We start from the raw sequence: 19802 nt of genomic DNA, 5'->3' as shown, positions 1-19802 counted from the left end.
GTGCTCTGCTTAAGAAAGCCTTAACACCAGAGTTTTAATCAGGAGGGGAAGTCAGCTGGGAGAACAACTGGCTCAACCAAGGGTTCACTTAATTAATTCCTAATTATTCCATAGCTGAAAATTTGATTCTCAGATTATCAACGCCTAAACTTTCCTCTTCATTTGTATTTTAGAACTTTGGTCATCTTGCCATTCCCCCATTATCAGTGGGCTAAAGTGAGATAAAAGAAAGGTAAGTAACCGATTTTCATATGTTAAAGAATCTGGTTGGTGGATAGGAAATTGAAATGGGACTTAACAATTTTTTATGAATTTCATGTATTTCTGAGAATTCCTGACCACCATGAAGTTAGCTAATAGTTCATTGTTTCAGTGCCAGTTATTTATTGTGGTATAAATGAGGGATAGGTGTTGCATTAAAAGAAAAATAAGCAGAAGGAGGGAACATGAATAGCCAGAAAACCTACAAACTAAATTAAGGGAGCCAAACATGGGAAAAATCAGAAATTTTCAGGACTGTAGAGTATTTAGATACTCCCTTTAAAGGAAGTTTGCTGAATCCTGGACTAAACCATCTGAGATTTCTTCCAATTCTGATAATCTATACAACTATGAAATTATTAATAATGAAATTATTAACTTATAATTGCATCCTATTTATAAACTTACAGCATCTAATTTATGCAGTGGCTTTTCTTTATAGAAAATCTGGCATCTAATATTACTAGTGGAAGAAGGGTTTGTTCTTCATGTTTCATGACTACAGTTAAAGGCAGCATCTATAGAGGATTTTTGTTGTTGTTTTTTCTTTTTATATAATCATTAAAAATGTTTCAAAAAAATGTTTCAAGTAAGGTGAATGAACCTTTGGAAATAGCAGTTTAAGACTTCTATACCAGAAGAAAAACTGTTTGAGGATACTGATTTCTTACTTCAATGGCATCACTGAGATTACAGAAGTAAAATACTAGCAACAACATACTACAGTGTCAGCATATGTACAAAACACATCTTGTATCATGAATCACAAAATACAGGCTATAGTCAATACACTTATCCTGTATCCATTAGCAGTAACTTCCCATCCCCCCACAACACAATCCTATCTCTAGGCAACTACTAATCTACCTTCTATCTCTATAGATTTGCATGTTCTAGAATGGAAGCATCCATATGTAACATGGATTTGTTCTTTGTTCTTTTTTATTGTCAAATATTCCATGGTATGGATAGAAAAGATTGTATTTACCATTCATCAGTTGATGTACATTTGAGTTGTTTATATTTTTTGGTTATTAGAAATGACATTACTATGAATGCTCATGTATGAGTTTTTGTGTGGACATATGTTTTCACTTCTCGGGCATTATATCTAGCAGTGGAACTTCTGGGTCATATAGTATCTCTATGTTTAAGCTTTTGAGGAACTGTCAGACTGTTTTCCATAGTAGCTGCACCATTTTACATTCCTACCAGCAATGTATGAGGGTTCCAACGTCTCCACATCCTTTCCAACATTATTATTTTCTGTCTTTTTGATTATAGTCAGTGTGAAGTTGTATCTCTGTGGTTTTGAAATGTATTTCCCTAATGGCTACCTTTTCATGTGCTTATTGGACATTTGTATATTTTCTTTGGAAAATTTCTATTCAGATCTTCAGCCCATTTTTTAATTGGGTTATTAGATTTTTTAATTATCGAGTTGTAATTATATTTATATATTCTTTCTATATTCTGGATAGTCTCTTATCAGATACATGATTTGTAAATAGTTTGTCCCATTCTAAGTGTCTTTTATCTTTTTCGATGGCATCATTTGAAGTACAAAAGTTGTTGCACTGTTGATTTGATGATGTTCAATTTATCTATTTTCTCTTATGCTGCTTGTGCTGTTGATGTCTCATCTAAGAAACCATTGCCTAACCAAAGATCATGAAGATTTACTATGTTTTCTTCTAAGAGTTTTATAGTTTTAGCTCTTACATTTAGGTTTATGATCTACTTTGACTTAATTTTTATATATGGTGTAAAGGAGTTTACCTTCATTGTTTTGCATGTGGATATCCAGTTGTCAAAACACCATTTGTTGAAGAGAATGTTCATTCCCCATTGAATCATCTTGGCACCCTTTGTCAGAAATCAATTGGCCATAAATGTAATGGTTTATTTCTGGACTCTCAATTCTACTCCACTGATTTATATTTCTATTCTTATATCAGTACTGTACACATCTTGATTACTGTAGCTTTGGGGTAAGTTTTACAGTTTGAAGTTGAGAGTCCTCCAACTTTGTTTTTATTGCCTATTTGCCCTGGCTAGAACCTCCAGTACAATAATGAATAGAAGTGGTAAGACCAAACATTCTTGTCTCATTCCTGATGTTAGGAGGACAGCATTCAGTCTTTCACTATTAAGTATGATGTTAACTGTGAGTTTTTCATAGATGGCCTTTATCAGGTTGAGGAAGTTTCCTTGTATGCCTAGTTTATTAAGCATTTTTATCATGAAAGGGTGTTGGATTTTGTCAAATGCTTTTTCTACATCTAATGAAATGATCATATGGGTTTTGTCCTTTATTCTATTACAATAGTGTATTACATTGATTTTTGGATGTTTTATTAATCTTGTATTCCTGGGATAACTCCCACTTGGCTATGCTCTACAATCCTTTTAAAAAGTTGCTGGATTGTTTACTAGTATTTTGTTGAAGACTTCTGTTATCTATACACATAAGGGATATTGTTCTGCAGTTTTCATGTGATGTCTTTTACTTTGGTATCAGGATGATACAGGTCTCACAGAATGACTTCGGAAGAATTCCCTCCTCTTCTATTTTTTTTGGAAATGTTTGTGAGGTATTGGTATTAATCCTTCTTTAAATCTCTGGTAGAATTCACTGATGAAGCAATCTAGGCCTGGGCTTTTCTTTTTGGGTAGTTTTGGATTAGTAATTTAATTTCTTTACTTCTTATAGACCTATTCGGCTTGGCTATTTCTTCTTAAGTCAGTTTTGGTAGGTTGTATCGTTCTAAGAATTTGCCCATTTCCTCTAGGTTATCTGCTTTGTTGGCACACAATTGTTCATAGTCTTTTACAGTCTTTTTTATTTCTGTAAGATCAGTAATGATATCCTCTTTCATTCTTTTACTAATTTGAGTCTTCACTATTTTGTTACTGGTGAGGCTAGTTAAGAGTTAAAAATGTTGATCTTTCCAGAGAACCAACTTGTGATTTTGTTAATTTTCCCTATTAACTTTATATTCTCTATTTCACTAATTTATGCCCTAATCTTTGTTATTTCTTTTCTTCTGCCTGCTTTGGGTTCAGTTTTGTCTTCTTTTTCTAGATTAAGGCAGAAGTTTATGTTATTGTTTTGAGATGTTCCTTCTTTTTAAATATAGATATTTACAGCTATAAACTGCTCTCCAATGACAATTTTACCTTCATCCCGTATGTTTTTGTTGTGCTTCCATTTTCATTCATCTCAAAGTATTTTCTAATTTCCCTTGTAAGTTTTGACCCATATTTAAAGTGTATAATTTCCTCCTGAAGTCCCCAAGTTTTTCTCCTTTATTACTGATTTCTAATATATTGTGGTCAGACAACATTCTTTGTATGATTTCAATCTTTTAAAACTTATTGAAGCTTGTTTTATGGCCCAGCATATGGTCTATGAAGAATGTTACAGTACACTTGAGCAAATTGTGTATTTCTGTTCTATTCCCTTGTTGATCTTCTGCCTAATTGTTCTATCCATTATTAAGTGGGGCCTTGAAATCTCACACTATCATTGTTGAATTATCTATCCCTTTAATTCTGTCAAGTTTTTGTTTCATCTATTTTGATAGGTTCTTAGGTGCATGTATGTTTTAAATTGTTATACCTTCCTGACAGATTGAATCTTTAATCATTGTGAAATGTCCCTTTTTATCTTTAGTAACATTTATTTGTTTTAAGGTGAATTTCATCTGATATTAGTATAGTTACTCCAACAATTTTATGGTTGGTGCTTGCATGGTATATATATATATATATATATATATATATATATATATATATATATATATATATTTTGTTCTATCCTTTTACTTTCAACTTATTTGTATCTTTGACTATGGAGTGCTTTTCCCATAGACAGCATATCTGTTGAATCAAGTTGGATCTTGATTTTTTAAATTCAATCTGCAATCTCTGCCTTTTGATTTAATTAATTCATATTTAATGTTGTTATTGATATGGCTGGGTACACGTCTTCCATTTTAACTTTCTTCTATATGCCTCATGTCTTTTTTTCTGTTCCTCAGTTATCTTCTTTTGTATTAAGTGGATATGTTTCAGTGTAATATTTTGATCCCTTTAATATTTTAAGTGTATTTTTAAGAGTTATTTTCCTGGTGGTAGTTCTAGGGCTTACAATATACATTCTAACTTACCAGAATTTACTTCATTTACACTGATTAATTCCAGTGAAATATAGAAACTTTACTTCTATATAGCTCCTTTCCATACCAACCTTTTTGTACTATTATTATATATAGTGCATCTATATATGTTACAAACTAAATATATAGCTATAATTATTACTTTGTATGATCTTATATCTTTTAAGACAGCTAAGAGGAGTGCAGGTATATATTCATAGTTTGTCATATTGACCATATTATATATCATTTCTGGCTCTCTTCATTTGTTCTTGTAGATTCTCGGTATCATCTGCTATCATTTCCTTACTCCAAGACAGCTTTGTTTCCACCCCCAACAGAAGAACGATACACATATTATTTCATGTGGTTGCTTTCTAAGTCAAAAGAAGTTTTTAAGTCTCTTAAGAAAGGAAAAACATCACCTATACTCTCTTTTGTAAGTACCTATATGAGTGTCTTTATTGGTGCTTTGTTTTTTCATGTGGATTTGAATTACTGCCTGGTGTCACTTGCTTTTTGCCTGAATACTTCCCTTTGTTTCTTGTAATATAGGTCTACTAGCAATGGACTTTCTTTTTATTTATCTGGTAGCATCTTTATTCCACCTTTATTTTTGAATGATAGTTTTGAATATAATATTCTTGGTTGATAATTTTTTACTTTCAGCAATTTGAACATGTAATCCTTCTGTCTTCTGGCTTTCACTGTTTCTAATGAAACTTAACCTGTTAATCATGTTGGAGTTTCCTTGTATGTGATGTCATTTTTTTCTTGCTGCTCTTATGAGTTTTCTCATCTTTAGCTTTCAACATTAGACTATCATGTGTCTGAGTGTGGGATCTCTGCATTAATCCTACTTCTTTGATGTGTAGATTAATGTTTTCCATCAAATTTAGACATTTCCATCCATATCTTTAATATTGCTTTTCTGCTCCTTTCCTCTCCTCTGGTACTCCCATTATGCATATTCCCATTGGTATGCTTCATGGTGTTCCACATTTCTTTGAAGTTATTTTTCTTCATTACTTTTTCTCTTTGGTCTTCAGATTGCATAATCTCTATTGATTTATCTTCAAGTTCACTGATTCTTCAGTCAGCTCAACTATACTACTGAGCTCCTCTAGTAAATTTCTCATTTATTGTATTTCTCAACTTCAGAATTTCCATTTGGTTCTTTTTATTTTTTTAATTCTATTTCTTTATTGACAAATCTTTTTCTGCTACATCCATCATCTGGGGCCTTTCTAAGGCAATGTTTATTGCCTGCTCCCCCCAATCCCTGTGCATCTGGGTAACTTTGTTTCTTTGCATGTTTTATAAATGTTATAAACTGGACATTTTATGTAGTATCTTATATCATCTCTGGATAATGATCCTCTTCCTCTGGGGGATTCTTACTTGCTTGGTTGTTTATTTCCCCTGCAGTATGCAGTCTGATATCACCTTTCTCTATCTTTTAGTTTAGCTACCTAAGGGTTGCCCCTGGCTTGGCATAAAGCAATTACTGGTCAGTAAGATTTTTTTACCCTTTACCACTGGATATGCGTGTGCTTGGAGGATGCTATCATAGTTCAGACAGTTTACTTTTGACCCATGTTCAGCCAGGGACTAGTATAGCTTGGAGGTACCTTCTCTGTTCTGAGAGGGCACAGCCTTGGACATACAGTCTTCCAGATTGCCAGGAATGAATGTGATTTTATTTTTAAGCCTGTGTTCCTAGGGTCAGAGCAACATTTTGTTCAGTCAGTATTTGGTCAAGTTCCTTGTGCCAATCAAGCTTTTGCCATGTGTTGATGGGTCTGCATGTATTGGGAAATGCTTTTGAGTCTGTCCCACGTTCTTCTCTGATTGTCCTGAGTGGGTGCAGCCCAGCACATGCACAGTCTTCTCAATCCCGAGTTGACTGTACTCGCAGGAGGACTCCTCTGGGCTCCCTCTGGTTTCTATTAAACTTCTGGCTCCTCTGCTGCTTTGCTTGCAACATCTCCAAATTGCTCTCCACCAAGATCTCCATTGTTTTTAACAATTCCTTTAGGGATGGAGTTCTCCATGCTCTGTTTCAATGAAGTCAGTGTTCTGAGGCAGACCTGTGGAACTTTATGTCCTGAGTGCCTCTCCCTTTGGAAAAAACCTCTGCATCACTGAACCAGAGCTAGAGGCAGGGGGGCCCAGAGTGAAACCACCACTCTGAGTGGGCACCAGGGCATGGTAGCAGTCCCTGGTACTCTTGGTTTTTCTCTGAGTGAAACCTCTAACCTTTGAGTTAGCTGAGGTGGAAAAAATCAGGGCCCCAGTATACTCAGCTTGTGCATGGAGTAGTGCTTCCACCCTAAGAGTGGGGCTGGCTGGTGGAAGGGATCTCCAGTACTCTTGGTTGTGCCTACTTGGAATGGTTTTTACAACACAGTGTTGGGGAGATGGGAAATGTAGGCAGCTACCTTGCCAGGGTGAAACTGTAGCCCCAGAGGAGTTGGGGAGAGAGGGAGCCCTACTTTTCCCTAACATCTTCACCACACCTGAAGAGAATAGAGCACTAAGCGTAGAGCTTCTGTAACAAAGACATGGTGAGGTGGAGAGTATGTGGGTAATTCCTCAAATGCCACAGACTCCTGCTGTCCTTACAGAGAATCTCTCAAATGAATGTTTCTCCATTTGCTTTATGCCATTTGAACAATTTCTAGATACTTGAAATGATTGTTTTTTTTAAAAATAACTTTTACCAGTTAAGTTGTTGTTTTGTTAGAGGGTCTACTGAACCCCTTACTTTACCATTCTGGATGTCTCACCTGTCTCTCTCTCTATATATATGTTTAACATCTTTATTGGAATATAATTGCTTTATAGTGGTGTGTTAGCTTCTGCTGTATAACAAAGTGAATCAGCTATATATATACGTATATCCCCATATCTCCTCACTCTTGCATCTCCCTCCTACCCTCCCTATCCCACCCCTCTAGGTGGTCACAAAGCAGAGTTGATCTCTGTGCTATGCAGCTGCTTCCCACTAGCTATCTATTTTACATTTGGTAGTATATGTAAGTCCATGCCACTCTCTCACTTCGTCCCAGCTTGCCCTTCCCCCTCCCTGTGTCCTCAAGTCCATTTTCTACATCCGTGTCCTGCCCCTAGGTTCTTCACAACTATTTTTTTTTAAGATTCCGTATATATGTGTTAGCATACAGTATGTTTTTCTCTTTCTGACTTACTTCGCTCTGTATGACAGACTCTAGGTCCATCCACCTCACTACAAATAACTCAATTTCGGTTCTTTCCATGGCCGAGTAATATTCCATTGTGTATATGTGCCACATCTTCTTTATCCATTCATCTGTCGACGGACACTTACGTTGCTTCCATGTCCTGGCTATTGTAAATAGAGCTGCAATGAACATTGTGGTACATGACTCTTTTTGAGGTATGGTTTTCTCCAGGTATATGCCCAGTAGTGGGATTGCTGGGTCATATGGTAGTTCTACTGTCAGTTTTTGAAGGAACCTCCATACTGTTCTCCATAGTGGCTGTATCAATTTACATTCCCACCAACAGTGCAAGAGGGTTCCCTTTTCTCCACACTCTCTCCAGTATTTATTGTTTGTAGATTTTTTTGATGTGTCAATATATTTTTGAACATAACTTCTGAGTGGAAATGTCGTTCAGCAAAAAGAGAAATGGATTGGGTGTCAGGACCCAAAATTTTCATCCCAACTTGGCTAACAGTAAGCTCAGTGACTTCTCCTGAAGTACAGTTTCCTCATTTGTAGAATTGAAGAAATTGTATTAGAGGACCTCTACATTCCTTCCAACTCTAAAATCCAATGACTTTATGAAACAGAAATGGAACAGGAAGTCACCAGTGAAAAATATTCTACTGTAGCTGTGTGAGAACAGGAAGTATGTAAACAATCCACTGCCTTTTTTTTTAACCCAAAATGTTCCAACCTATTTCTAATTAGAGCATGTACTTCATTTCCAACTCTACCTAGCTAATCAAGATACTAGTTTAATGTGTGGTTTGCAGTCAAGACATTTTTCCACCTTAAAGGTTTCCATCCTAATCATCAGAACTGAGAAACTGGGGGCAACAAAAAGTTGCCTTTCACTGATCGGTCATTAAAACTATGACATCTTAATGCTAAGTGAAAGCACTACAATTTGCTACCATTTTACCCATATTATGAGCAGTGCAAACAATTACTTCCTCTGAGACAATTTCAAACTTTCACCTTTTGCATAAGGCTGTAAGGCCATACTCCCAGAGTGTCTATTAAATTATCTGTACTTATTTGGAGTGTGTGAATGGCAAAATACTAATTCTCCCTATGCATTGCAGAAGAGTTGCTTCAATGGGAAACCCATTTCTAGTCACAAAGTCATATTATTTATTTAGTACTGATTATCTGCACAGATTGTTGTAACAATAAATCTGGTAAAGAACCTCCCTCAGAGTCATTTTGTCTTAACTAATCAGTTTTAACCAGCTTATTTGACTTTATATTGTCATTTATTATACAATTTACATTCAAAATCTATATACTCAATGCAGGGAGAGAAGGGACCTTTCTATAATTTAAGAAAGCTGCCACTGCAAACATATTTAAATGCTTTCAACTACTAATCCACAACAGAATATCCTATGATAAACCTACAAGGTAAGAGAATTATGAATATACATTGGCAAAAGTTGCTACTCCCTGAGACATCCAGCAATAAGGAAGGATAGGAGCAAGATGGCAGTGTGCACAAAGTGATCTAGAAATAAGGAAACATATAATCTTTAAATATCTTGCCTTTAAAAGCAAAACATATTTTTAAACTAGCCATCTTCACAAACTGAGCTTTGTCAGCGTCTAAGGGAAAAGGCAAAATATTTAACTAAAGGTATAGAAAAGGTGCAAATCCTTACACAGGAGAAGTAAATGCGTATTTTGAGTTTATCCAAATGTTAAGGCCTCTTTCTGATTCTCACAAGTGACCCTCAGACTTGAGCTGTTCAAAAATTTCCAAATGAGCCCATCTGCTCACCAAGATATTTCTATGTTAAAAACCTGCAGGAAGGCATGTGGCCCAGTTTTCACGATCCCAAATTACCTTGGTTTCAATTTAATTTTTGTAAACTGGGATTCCCTTAGGAAGAAAGTAAAATTTTCAATCTTAAAAATAAAGGGATATTAAGAAACAAAACCCTATCCCTTGCTCCATTTTCAGAGGCCATATTCCAAAATTGTAGCTTATCTATCCCAAGACATTAAGAAAACATTATGTTGCAACACTGATTTAGAAATTTGTACTTTTGTGTATGTAATACTATAATGTAAAATTAGTACATTATAATAAATGTCCCTTTTCTTGGCATTTCCTCTGAATGAATCATTTTAGGAAGCTTTTGTCTATTATGTCACTGTATAGAACCACCTTTCAAAGATGGAGTTAAGAGAAAAATATATGACTTAGTTGTGGCCCCTACAATAACTGAGTTTTTCAGGTAATTTTTTATTAGTTGAAAATACTGGTTAATGACCACAATGACCCAATGGTGTAGAGACCACCAGAGACCACCTCCAATCATATGAAAACAGCTTCAAATTTCTTAGTGGGGAAATTTCTCCACCCTAAAAACATTCCTATCTTTTTTTTTTAGTTTATGTAAAAATTTATTTGACCAAAATGTAGAAAAGTGATACTATTACATATGATACAGTTGCAAGAATCTAAATGAAAAGTGTGGGTTTTATTCAATTACACAATTTGCTAGTGTATCTCCTGGGTAGTGTGATGCTTAATAAATAGGAATGAGGGGCAGAGGATTTGGATAAACTAGAAGCAGGGTGATTTTTAGTCAGAATTGTAAACTTGAGTTGGCCCCCACACTGCTGGGGAATGTGGAATATTCCAGCTCTGAGATGTTAACTGAGAAAGCAGAAATCTAACAAAGTCAAACTGTGCAGCCCTGTCTACAAAATACTCCATATCCAGTTTAATCAGGAGTTTCCTGGTCTTTTATTAACTTGGTCCTGAAGAAGGAATTAAAATTCCAGATAAGTAAATCTCCAATTTGCCAGTCCCTGGAGGATAGAGGAGATGAAGTTAGGCCAATTACTTTTTCATCCTTACTTTGCTGTCAGAGAGGGCTATTCTGTCCAATATTTGTTTACAGAAAGTCTTACTCAACTATTGATGGCTAGCAGTCTTTTTGATATGGCTTCTCTGAATAGGACTGAATTCTACAACATTCATTCCTGCTGAGTGGATGGCCTCATATCAGAGCAGATAAGCATGGGTCATTATTGGAATAAGACATCTTGGAATAAGACATCAGCTCCTCAGAGAACAACTTTAGAGTGAAAGAAGCATAGAGAAGAGCATATCAAGGATCTATCTAGAAAACATTTGGGTAATTATTATGACTCTTTTCCAAGCATTCTCATGCTGACTGCTCAGAGGATGTTTGTTCTGCATGGTGGAGTGTGGAAAAGAGCCAGGATGACTAGGTTAACCTCTGTGTGGTTTATGACTTCCCATAGTAACCCCACCCCCCTTTTTTGCTCTGGATGGAAAATCCCCACCCATTTTAATGTGATGGTTCCTGGCCTCCTATAATGTGACCAACGGTGGATATTCTTCAACCTTTTAAACTGACCCATGAGTAGACATCAGAATCTGTGTTTTAAAAGTGTGGGGTTGTCTATTCTCCCAGGAGCCAAATGCCCTCAGTCTTGAGAGTATGCTAAATATGAAATACCCTGCCTACCTCAGGAATAAATGCAATTTAAGGATAAAAATAGAGCTGAAAAACCTGATGCTATTTGAAAAAAGGAAGGAACAGATTTAACTGGTGCTCAAAGCTTCTCTGATACAAAATATTTGGTCATGTATTCATAATTTGCTTGACATTTCCAGCAAAGCAAAGAGACAATAACAAAAGAAACTTCTTACAAGAGAAGAGAAAGACACGGAGCTCTGGAGTTTTTGTTGGAACAAAACTCTTCTGTTTTGGTTCTATACAGTTTAGTTCATTTAGTGTCTGATCCAGTGTCTGATGTAAGCCCACGTTCTCTTCTTTGGCCTGGGCAAGTTTTTCTTCCAGCTCATCAATCGTCTTTTCCAGTTTTGCAACTGTTCTCTCTGCAAATTCGGCACGGGTCTCAGCCTCTTTCAGTTTGTCAGATAGAAGTTTAATTTCTTCTTCATGTTCATACTCCTTTTCAGATGCAGCCTCTGGCAACTTCAAGTTGTTAGTGACATTGAGTTCTTCTTCCAGGTTACCACATTTTATTTATTTATTTAAATGGTTAATGTATTTATTATCTTTATAATTTGATGAAAAGGCACTGCTTCTTAGATATTTCATTGAAAAATTCTCAGTTCTTGTCACTGAAACCTGTAAGCAACTGAGCAGCTTCTGTCTGTATCTGTTTATCCTCCTCTGTGTGCGCTGGATAGTCCTTGGCGTTTGTTAGCCAGAAAGCAGCAAGCTGTTTGTTGTGTAGCTTCAAATATGTCTTTCCTAGAAGCAGCAAGTTTTTGCTGTAGAAGTTTGGATCCACTTGCTCTGCCCTGTGAAAGTAGCCTAAGGCCTCCTCATAGGTGGAACTAGGAGGAGTTTCAAACAGCATTTTAGCAATTCTTCTTTGATACCAAAGCATTTCAGCAAATGTGTAACACCAAATACCCATAAGGTGAATTGAGGTAGCATCTTTAGGGTTGAGTTCAACTGCTTTCTCAAAATGCTCCTTGATCATGTAGGCATTTGCAATTTTAGCCTTGATTCCTTCATAATCTCCAACATTGCTAATACAGATTGCATACCACTTATGAGCTGCAAAACTTGATTCATTTTTTTCTAGTGCCCTTTTTGCATACTCTAGGGCTTCATAGACCAAGAGCTTTTTCTCCTTTTCTGAGGTTCCACTGAGTTGAGCTATAACACGTGATGCCCATGCCAAACACCAGAGTAACTCTGCATCTTCACTTTCCTTGTACTGGGATAGCAACTGGTAAAGTTTTTCTGTTTCTCCACTTTCATATAGTCTGCTTGTTCAAGGATTTCTTCAACTCTGAAGACTTTGGCTGTAGCATGAACCACAGCAGCCTGGGAAATGACTTGATAAGCTTCAAAACCCAAATAAGACAAGGCAGAGAATAAAAGACTTCTTTTGAAAGCTCCTGGGTTTCCCATCACCTCAGCGCCATGGAGTCACCAAAGAACGCACTGCTCGCAGCTTCCAGCAGCACCCGTCGGAAGCTGAGGTCCCAGGGCAGTGCTATGTCCCAAAGGAAGGAGGCGCCAGAGTCGCAAGGCTAGTGCCATGATCTGCAGCTCGCAGGCCTGACCCCTCACCCCTTTGGCTGCTAAGAAGCGGGGCGGAGTAAAAGGCGCCCCAGTCTTTCCACAGAGAGCAGTGTCTGCCAGCTTCCGGCCCTGCTCTTCTTCCTCTCCACAGCTTCAGATCACCACATTTTAGTTCAGACACCTTGGCACGCTCCTCCACCCTCTCCAGCTCACCCTCCAGGATGACCAACTTACGAGTTATCTCCTCGTATTTGTGGTCAGCCCCCTCAGCAATGTCCTTGGTCTCTTTGAGCTGCATCTCCTGAACCTCCATCTTCTCCTCATCTTCGTTGCCCAGTTTTCTATCACCTTCATTCCTCTTTTGCTCTCATTTGCAGCCTTTTCTGCCTCCTCCAGTTTGCGCAGGGCTGTGGCCAGTCGTTCCTGAGCCCTGCCCAACTCCTCTTCAATGAGCTGGATGTGTCAACTGAGAGCTGCCACATCACCTTCAGCTTTCTCTCACCACTCACGCTCGCCATCCAGCTCCCACACTGTAGGCCCTGTGCGCGGTGCTCCGCCTCGTCCACCTGCTGCTGCAGGGCCTGGTTCTTGTGTTTCACTGCCTCCAGGGAGTTGAGGCCAGCCATGGCGTGGAGGCGCATGCAGCGGGCAGTGGGCAGTGGTGGGCGCTCGTCTCGGCTCCAGCGAGAGCTGCAGAAGCTGCGCCCCAGCCCTCAACCCTTTGCCTACACCAGGTCCTATCCTTTGACTATACGTTTCCCATATCACAAAATCACTTACTTTGAATACCACTATTCATTCAAAATGAATATTACTAATGATTACTTCAATCTTACCTGTTTGATTATGCAACTAAGCTAAATATTTTCCATCAGCAACATTGGAAATGTATAGAAGGAATTAACAGAAGCAAAATTTCTATCTAACCACATTTCTAGTAATGCAGCTGGGTTATTCAAAGGACTTTTTGTTGTTGTTGTTCCTCAGAAAAGCAATCACGTCTATGGCTTCAGAGTAAGAATGTCCAAAACCCCTCATTTTGAAGCTGATTACGCATCTCAGCGTTAACTCCAATTCCAAAAGCAAGATCCTGCACCACTTACTGTGCTTTCAAAGACTAACCATAAAATACTGGCTTCAAGATACTTATCAAATCACCTTTATATAACAGCAGACCCAATAAGTTTAGATAAGTTTAGATATCTACCTACTAGTGACAATACAAATCAGAAAAAAAATTAATCTCACCCATACCAAATTATCACTTAAAAGACAATAAAACCATAGACAAATAAATACTTTAAGAACTTTTCTGAGAAATAAAGCCTCATTATATAGTTATGTGGCTGTTCATGATACACAAGTTTTTCAAGCTGAACGATTACTATCAACAAATTAAAGCAAATTCAAGTTGGAAAGGGAGAGGAGCTTTCTAAGTGAATATATACCAACATTTTATTAATTATTTCTTGATTATCTTGTTTGGGCTCCTCCTTGTTATTTCAAGCTTAAAGGAACTCATTAAACTACTGAAAAAGGAAGGGAAGACCTAGTAATAAAGTAATTCTGAAGTGTCAACACAGATTAGAGTCCTGATCATCTAAATATATGTGAAATCCTCTCCTATTTGCCTAAAAGTCATTAATAATTTTTAAGTAGATGTTGCTTTATACACATGTACACACATGCATGCGTGCATACATCCCATTTGGTTGTTTCTTTGTATAACTTCAGATAGCAAAAGCAGTGCATTTAAGATGGAAATAGAAAAGGCAATTAACTTCCTAAGCTTTTTAGATCACTCCCAGTATGGTAACTCTCAAATTACATCAGGGTTTATGAGTCTTTAAAAAGAAATGTATAAATTTTGGTCCAAAACAAAAGCAACACCTCATTTGGTGGAAAAATAAAATTCCCACCACTAGATGACAGTTACAATGCTGGTTAATGATGAAGAACATTCTACATACCAACATGAGAGTCAAGGTTTTTCCTCTTAAAGGTATATAGTGGCAAATAATTTTTAAAATGTAAGTATAGTTAACTATCATTGAAGTATTTCAATGGGGGCAGCGGAGGAGAAACAATGAACCTACACTCTCTTCTTTATTTTTAAAAAAATTTTAAGAAACAGACACTTTCCATCTAAATTGTCAGCATAAAGGAGGTCTGAAAAACTACAAAACATTTGGAAACCAATCTGATTCATCTGGTTATGGATAGCAAATGGCTATCAGGCCTCAACAATGGAAATGGGGTAAAGTCAAATAGTAACAAAAATTATGCTTTGACCACAACTAAGGCAGTAACAAGAAAATAATTTGGGGATAAATATAAATATCACATTAAATAGATTGTGAAAGATGTAAAACTCAATTCCCTTTCCAAATAAATCTTATCTAAAAGAAGGATTATAGAAAATGGGAATGTATGATTTTTTTTAATAAAACAATTCTGCTTTAGTGCAAATGTGTAGTCAAGGAAAAAAAAGAAAGGAAGAAGGGAGGAAGGAAGAAAGAGGAGAGAAAGGAAGGAAGGGAGGGAGGGAGGGAGGGAGGGAAAAAAAAGAAAAGAAAAGAGAAGAAAAAAGAAAAAAGAAAAGAAAAGAAAAGAAAAGGTTTCATGTGACTTAGCAGGAACAGTTTCCACAGCCTTTCACACTGTTGACAATTTCTTCTTGTAGTTTCATCCTTTCTTCCTCTTTGGACACATTTTCTTTCTTTGCATCCCATTTGGGATTACCATGGTTCTGCACATGGCTGCTCTGTGTATGCCACATTTCTGAATAGATACTGCCTGGGTTAGCAAGCAAACCATGGTGGGTACCACGTTCAGCCACCTTACCCTAATAAGCAAAAACAAGAGAAACGTAGAGAAAGTCATATAACTAGCATAATAATTGAAAATACATAATACTTTCTAAGCAAGAATTTTGAAAGATTTGCATTCATTAAAATACCTTTCCCAATTCTTCATTATAGTACAAATAGGAAAAACTGAGGTAGGAATGCCTTCTTTACTGTTGAGCTATCAGTCCAGTGAACAAAAAGCTATGAAATTCCATACACCATATACCATTTCACTTAAAGGAAATAAAATTTGAATGTTTCATTTCTCATTTTGAAGAGCAGAAAAGGAAGGTGAAGATTTTCTAAAGGTGGTATTTTCTGTAATCAGTAAATCAAATTTACACAAAAGCACTTTTATAGAGATTTAAAGGATTTTAAAAAAATATCCCAAAATCCTATGTGTACTTTAAAATAAAAAATATTTCTCCATGAAAAGTTTATTTCTTCCAGTAACTATTTTTCTTAACACTGGCTATTAAACTTAACATTGCATAGAATTGATATTGATTTCTAACTCTTATCTACAATTAATTTATCTCCGGACAGCTACTGCTAAACATGTTGGGAGACAAAAGAAATTTTTTCACTTTTACTGGTACTCCTGGTGAGAGTACCTTTACAAATATACCCTTAAGCAAAATAACTGAAATTTGTGTATGCCCACTTCTGAGTGGTTAAATTTAAGGCTTCTCCTTGATTGCTGGCTGGACAGTCTAGGAACTATTTCGCTCAGCTATATGAACTCTGGATCCTGAATGTAGTCCTCAACTTTGGTATCTGTGGACCACTTCACTGGCACAGAAGTCCCCATGGTTATGTATTTTATATTTTTTTATTTACCACTGTAAAAAAAATAAAAATCTCACTGCACAGACATAAAAAACACATTTATGGTTACCAAAGGGAATGGGGAGGAGGGAAGAACAAATTAGGAGTATGGGATTAATAGATACAAACTACTATATATAAAATGGATAAACAAAAAGGATTTACTGTATAGCACAGGGAACTGTATTCAACCTTCTGTAATAACCTATAATTGAATATAATCTGAAAAAAAAAGCTGAGTCACTGACACAATATTGTACATTAACTACACTTCAATTAAAAAAAATCCTCAATGAAAACTGCATCAAAAAGTATTAGAAATAATGGAATTATTTTTGCAGAAAACCAATGAAATAAATCACAAAAAATTTATCCTGCTATAAAAATGTATATTATGTTTTAAATTATTTTTATTTGTATTAAAGCATAAATGTACACAGCTTAAAAAGTCAGCTAATAATTACAAGTTTATAACAGAAAGTACAGTCTTTTGTCTCCTCCTTCTCCACCCTTGAATATCTCATCTCCAAATCTGTACCTATTTCTTCTGGCATTTACACACATATACATATTAATGAGATTCAGCACTTTTAACTATGCCTCACTCTTCACTCTCCTAATGCCTCACTCTTCACTCTCACTCTTCACTCTCAATGCCTCACTCTTCACTCTCCTAATAACATTGGTTATATCATAAATGTTATTTAATACACAGCATGTACTTTATTATGACTATGTATTATCTGTTGAGCCAAGTGAAGTACTAGGATTTTATATATATTTTCTCATAATATTTTATTCTTCCTGGACATAGTAACTGCCTTGTTTATTCATTTGCTTAGTTTTCTATGTCACTATTGGTAATTCTCTCTAAACTTTAAGCCTGTCTGAACAGTATTTTTCTCATAATCAACTATATTAGGTAATCTATTATTCAGTCCCCACCCTGCCCAGAGATATTTCTCTCACAGCTTTTAAGTTCTTTTCTTTATGCTCAATTCTGAAATTTTATGATAATTTGACTTTTATTTTTCTTTCCTCCATTTATTGTGGTGGGTTCTTGGTAGGCCCTTTCAATCTGGAAACTCATGCTCTGCAGTTCTGAACATTTTGGGGGTATTATTCTTTACTTATTTCCTTCCCTTTTTCCTATTCCCTCTTTCTAGAACAACCATTAGTCAAATGTTGGACCTCTTAGACTAATTCTCTTGTTTTCTTATCTTTCCTCTATTTTCTCTTTTTTTGCTCTACTCTTTAGAGATTTTCTTGACTTTATTTCAGAAATGACTTTTCATTTTCAAAATCTCTCGTTCTCTAGTTGTTCATTTATTTATTTACTATCCCCATTTTAAATTTGAAATGTTGCAAGAATGGTAAAAATGAATACCTATATATGCTTCTCCTAGGTTAGCAACTGTTGATTTTTCCACATTTGCTTCCTCTCACTTCATCTTAGCTCTAAATTTACACTACTTTTTGCTAAATCATTTAAGAATGAGTATTGGACATCATTACATTTCTCCCCTAAATATTTCATTAGCATGTATCTCCTGAAAACAAGGACATTCTCCTACATGACTAAAATACAACAATATCACACCCAAGAAATTTATCTAATATATAGTTCATATTTTACCGATTATCCCAATAATATCCTTTATATATATATTTTCCATCCAGGATCCAATCAGGATCAACACATTGAATTTATAAGTTTCCTACTCTGTGTGAGTGTGACAATGACATTTCTAAAATGTCCAGGCTTTTTTTTTTTTTTTTTTGGCAGTACGCGGGCCTCTCCCTGTTGTGGCCTCTCCCGTTGCGGAGCACAGGCTCCAGATGCGCAGGCTCAGCGGCCATGGCTCACGGGCCTAGCCGCTCCGCAGCATGTGGGATCTTCCCGGACCGGGTCATGAACCCGTGTCCCCTGCATCGGCAGGCAGACTCTCAACCACTGCGCCACCAGGGAAGCCCCAGGCTTGTTTTTTAAAGAATGCCCTTCACGTTGTATTTGTCTAGTTGTTCCTGATTCTTAGATCCAGGCTAAACATTTTTGTTGCAATACAATATAGGTGATATGTCCTCAGTGTATCATATTAGGAGGTACATGATGTCATTTTGCTCCACAATTAATGATTTCAGTTTGATAACTGGTTAAGGTAGTGTCTATCAGATTTCTCTATTTTAAAGGTACTTTTTCTCTTTGTAATCAATAATTAATCAATGGGTTATGCTTTCAAACTGTGTGAATATTCTATTCCCCAATAGTTTTTCACCATATGGTTTTAGCAAACAATGATATCCTTATGTGAATCATTATTACAATGGTGGTTGCAAAATATGATTCTATAAACTTATCATTCCTTGTATGTGTTAGCATTTTTTTCTCCGAGTTATAATTAACATACAACATTACGATAGTTTCAGGTGTACAACATTACATTAGTTTCAGGTGTACAACAGTGATTCAGTATTCTTATATATTATGAAATGATTACCTCAGTTAAGTCCAGTTACCATCTGTCACCATACAAAGTTATGAAAATATTATTCACTATATTCCCTATGTGTACATTACATCCCCATGACTTAGTTTGTACTTCTTAGTACCCTTCACCTATTTCATCTGTCTGCCCTGCTGCCTCTGGCAACCACCAGTATGTTCTCTGTATCTATGAGTCTGTTTCTGTTTTGTTTGTTCATTTGCTGTTTTGTAGATTTCACATATAAGTAAAATCGTACAGTATTTGTTTTTCTCTGACTTATTTCACTTAGCATAATACCCTCCAGGTCCATTAACATTGCTCTAAATGGCAAGATTTCATTTTTAAAAAAGAGCTTTCTCTAAGTACAATTATGGAATTATAGATTAGTTTTTTATTCAATGTGTTGTAATTCATTAGTATCATTATTTATTTATTTTTGACATTCAAATCATCCCACACTTGGCCAGTGGGAACCCATTCAAAATGGTTCCTGTGCCCTTGTGATATGCCTTCATTAATTTCCCTGCTCCAAATATGGAATCAGTCATTTCTCCAAGGAGTCTTGGTTCCTTTTAGTGAGGAACAGTATTTAGTGTCCAAGAACTAGGTGCTAGTTACACTCATTACTACTGGAATTTCATTGCTTCTAGGCCTTTTCACTGAACAGAGTTAGGAACATTTTTTTTCATCATGAACTGATATTGACAATTCTGTTCCAATATAACATCACAAGGCTCTTCTTCTTTTCCCATTCCATATCTGTATATTTCTTCTCCCAAGTAAGACCTCTATTTCTCAACATCAATATATTTACTCACATGCTCAGTCTTACAGTATACACAAAATAGTTTCAAAACAGCTACTCTCATGCTACTACCAAAAACAAACTTACTAAGTTCAAGTCTGAGTTATTTTTTTTCAAGTC

At 36.1% G+C, this 19802-nt stretch overlaps 1 protein-coding gene and 2 pseudogenes across 4 annotated transcripts in view; all 3 read right to left on the bottom strand.

Annotated features, from left to right (window-relative positions):
* Nucleotides 1-8903: 8903 nt before the first annotated feature.
* Nucleotides 8904-15001, bottom strand: LOC132512876 (tropomyosin alpha-4 chain-like; annotated as a pseudogene).
* Nucleotides 11681-12747, bottom strand: LOC132512875 (regulator of microtubule dynamics protein 1-like; annotated as a pseudogene).
* Nucleotides 15002-15135: 134 nt separating the features above from the next.
* The window catches only part of ABCB7 (ATP binding cassette subfamily B member 7), a 145596-nt gene continuing 140929 nt past the window's right edge, over nt 15136-19802 (bottom strand). For 3 of the 4 annotated variants that reach the window (XM_060136850.1, XM_060136851.1, XM_060136852.1), the window contains one exon: nt 15136-15559. In XM_060136850.1, the coding sequence (XP_059992833.1) occupies nt 15344-15559 (216 nt within the window). In that variant the 3' untranslated portion in view covers nt 15136-15343. The remainder of the gene's footprint in view (nt 15560-19802) is intronic. The other variant, XM_060136853.1, reaches the window with a different exon arrangement.

Source organism: Lagenorhynchus albirostris, chromosome X, assembly GCF_949774975.1.
Source record: "Lagenorhynchus albirostris chromosome X, mLagAlb1.1, whole genome shotgun sequence".
Lineage (NCBI taxonomy): Eukaryota > Metazoa > Chordata > Mammalia > Artiodactyla > Delphinidae > Lagenorhynchus > Lagenorhynchus albirostris.
The sequence above is the reverse complement of the archived record's forward strand: the minus strand, read 5'-3'. Positions and strand labels throughout refer to the sequence as shown.